General features: G+C 64.1%; 1 protein-coding gene across 1 annotated transcript in view; it reads left to right on the forward strand.

Moving 5' to 3' along the window:
- Window positions 1-1,380, forward strand: part of THOP1 (thimet oligopeptidase 1) — a gene marked incomplete at its 5' end in the record, with an annotated part of 6,041 nt that extends 4,661 nt beyond the window's left edge. The window contains 4 exons of the mRNA XM_010156279.1: window positions 1-104; window positions 555-683; window positions 967-1,103; window positions 1,222-1,380. The exon at window positions 1-104 is cut by the window's left edge and continues 27 nt beyond it. Of these exons, the coding sequence (XP_010154581.1) occupies window positions 1-104; window positions 555-683; window positions 967-1,103; window positions 1,222-1,380 (529 nt within the window). The remainder of the gene's footprint in view (window positions 105-554; window positions 684-966; window positions 1,104-1,221) is intronic.
- Window positions 1,381-1,561: the final 181 nt, after the last annotated feature.

Genomic DNA, 1,561 nt, shown 5'->3' on the forward strand with positions numbered 1-1,561 from the left:
GGAGAAGGAGCCGCTGCTGCGCATGTCCAGGCACTACAAAACTGGAAACCCCATCCCCGATGAGCTGCTGGAGAAGCTCATTAAATCCCGGCAGGCAAACACGGGTGAGGCCCTGCAGAGGGAATTGGGAGCCGGCGGAAGAGGGGCTGCGTGCTGTCCCCAGGGAGGGCAGAGCCGCGCCGTGGCGTCCCCTGTGCGTGGGGAGGGGACCCCTTGTGACCTGGGTGGGGAGGAGAGAGGCTCTTGCTCCCGGTTGTGGTTGGGGGACCGAGGGGATTAGGGGAAAGGAGCCGTCATCTGGGAAGAGCGAGGGTGGCGTGGCGAGACGTGGAGTGGGCTGGGTGGGGGCACGGCAAGTGCAGCAGCCTGGCTGAATTGGATGTGGCTTAGGCCTGAGCTCAGCTGGGCTTGTCCGGAGAAACGGGTCAGAATTCGGGTGTGAGCAGAACTATGGGAGCCCCCCTCACCCCCGGCCTATCCGTGTGCGATCCGGCCTCGGAGACTCTGCTGCCCGGAGCCGGGGAGCTCAGTTTGCCTCCCTCTCCCGGGAGCAGGGCTCTTCAACCTGCGTCAGATCGTCCTGGCCAAGGTGGACCAGGCGCTGCACACCCAGACCAAGGCCGACCCCGTGGAGGTGTTCGCCCGACTGTGCGAGGAGGTGCTGGGCGCCCCTGCTACCCCCGGTACCCCGCGCTCTCTGGGCCCGGCCTGGCTCAGCGGATTCTTTTCAGGGCTGGGGCTTGGGGTTGGCTGAATGGGGCCGGTTTCTGCTGGCTCCGGGAAAAGCAGGGCTGAAACCAGACAAAAATAACGGGAAGGTTCTTCCCTGTTTCCCCTGGGATTGTGAACAAGCTGACCCAGCGCCTGCGCTGATGTATTTATGGCATGGAGGGGTTTTTCCGTGCTTCGAGCAGTTCCATCGGCCTTTCCCGTGAACACCCCTTCCCCCCCTGTTTGCCCCCAAAGGTACAAACATGCCGGCTACGTTTGGCCACTTGGCCGGGGGCTACGATGCCCAGTACTACGGCTACCTCTGGAGCGAAGTCTACTCCATGGATATGTTCCACACGCGCTTCAAGCAGGAAGGGATCATGAACTGTAAGGTAGGGAGGATGTCCCGCCCCGCCCCGCGCGTGGCAGGGACTGCCCCCCCGTCCCAGAGGGGGTCGGAGAGGGCAGCGGTGGGAAGGTGGGTGTCCTACCCCATGTCTCTCCTTGCAGGTGGGCATGGATTACAGGAATTGCATCCTGCATCCTGGCGGTTCCCTGGATGCTTCCGACATGTTGAGGAAGTTCCTGGGCCGGGAGCCCAAGCAGGACGCCTTCCTGGCCAGCAAAGGACTGAAGGTGGAGAGCAACTCGCTGCCTTCGGCCTGCTGAGGAACCGCTCCAGCCCGTTCTGAGCCAAGCCAGCTCCCTCGGCCGCGCGCCAGGCCGAGCGACACCCGGTTCTCCCGTCACCACACGCCTCCCGGGCCACCCCCTGCCTGGAGCTGTCCCTGCTCCGAGCTGCAGGAGCTGGGGACAGCTCTGCCAAGGGACTTGAATTGCCTCCATCACC

This window comes from Eurypyga helias, unplaced genomic scaffold (assembly GCF_000690775.1).
Source record: "Eurypyga helias isolate BGI_N326 unplaced genomic scaffold, ASM69077v1 scaffold28027, whole genome shotgun sequence".
In the NCBI taxonomy this organism is placed as follows: domain Eukaryota; kingdom Metazoa; phylum Chordata; class Aves; order Eurypygiformes; family Eurypygidae; genus Eurypyga; species Eurypyga helias.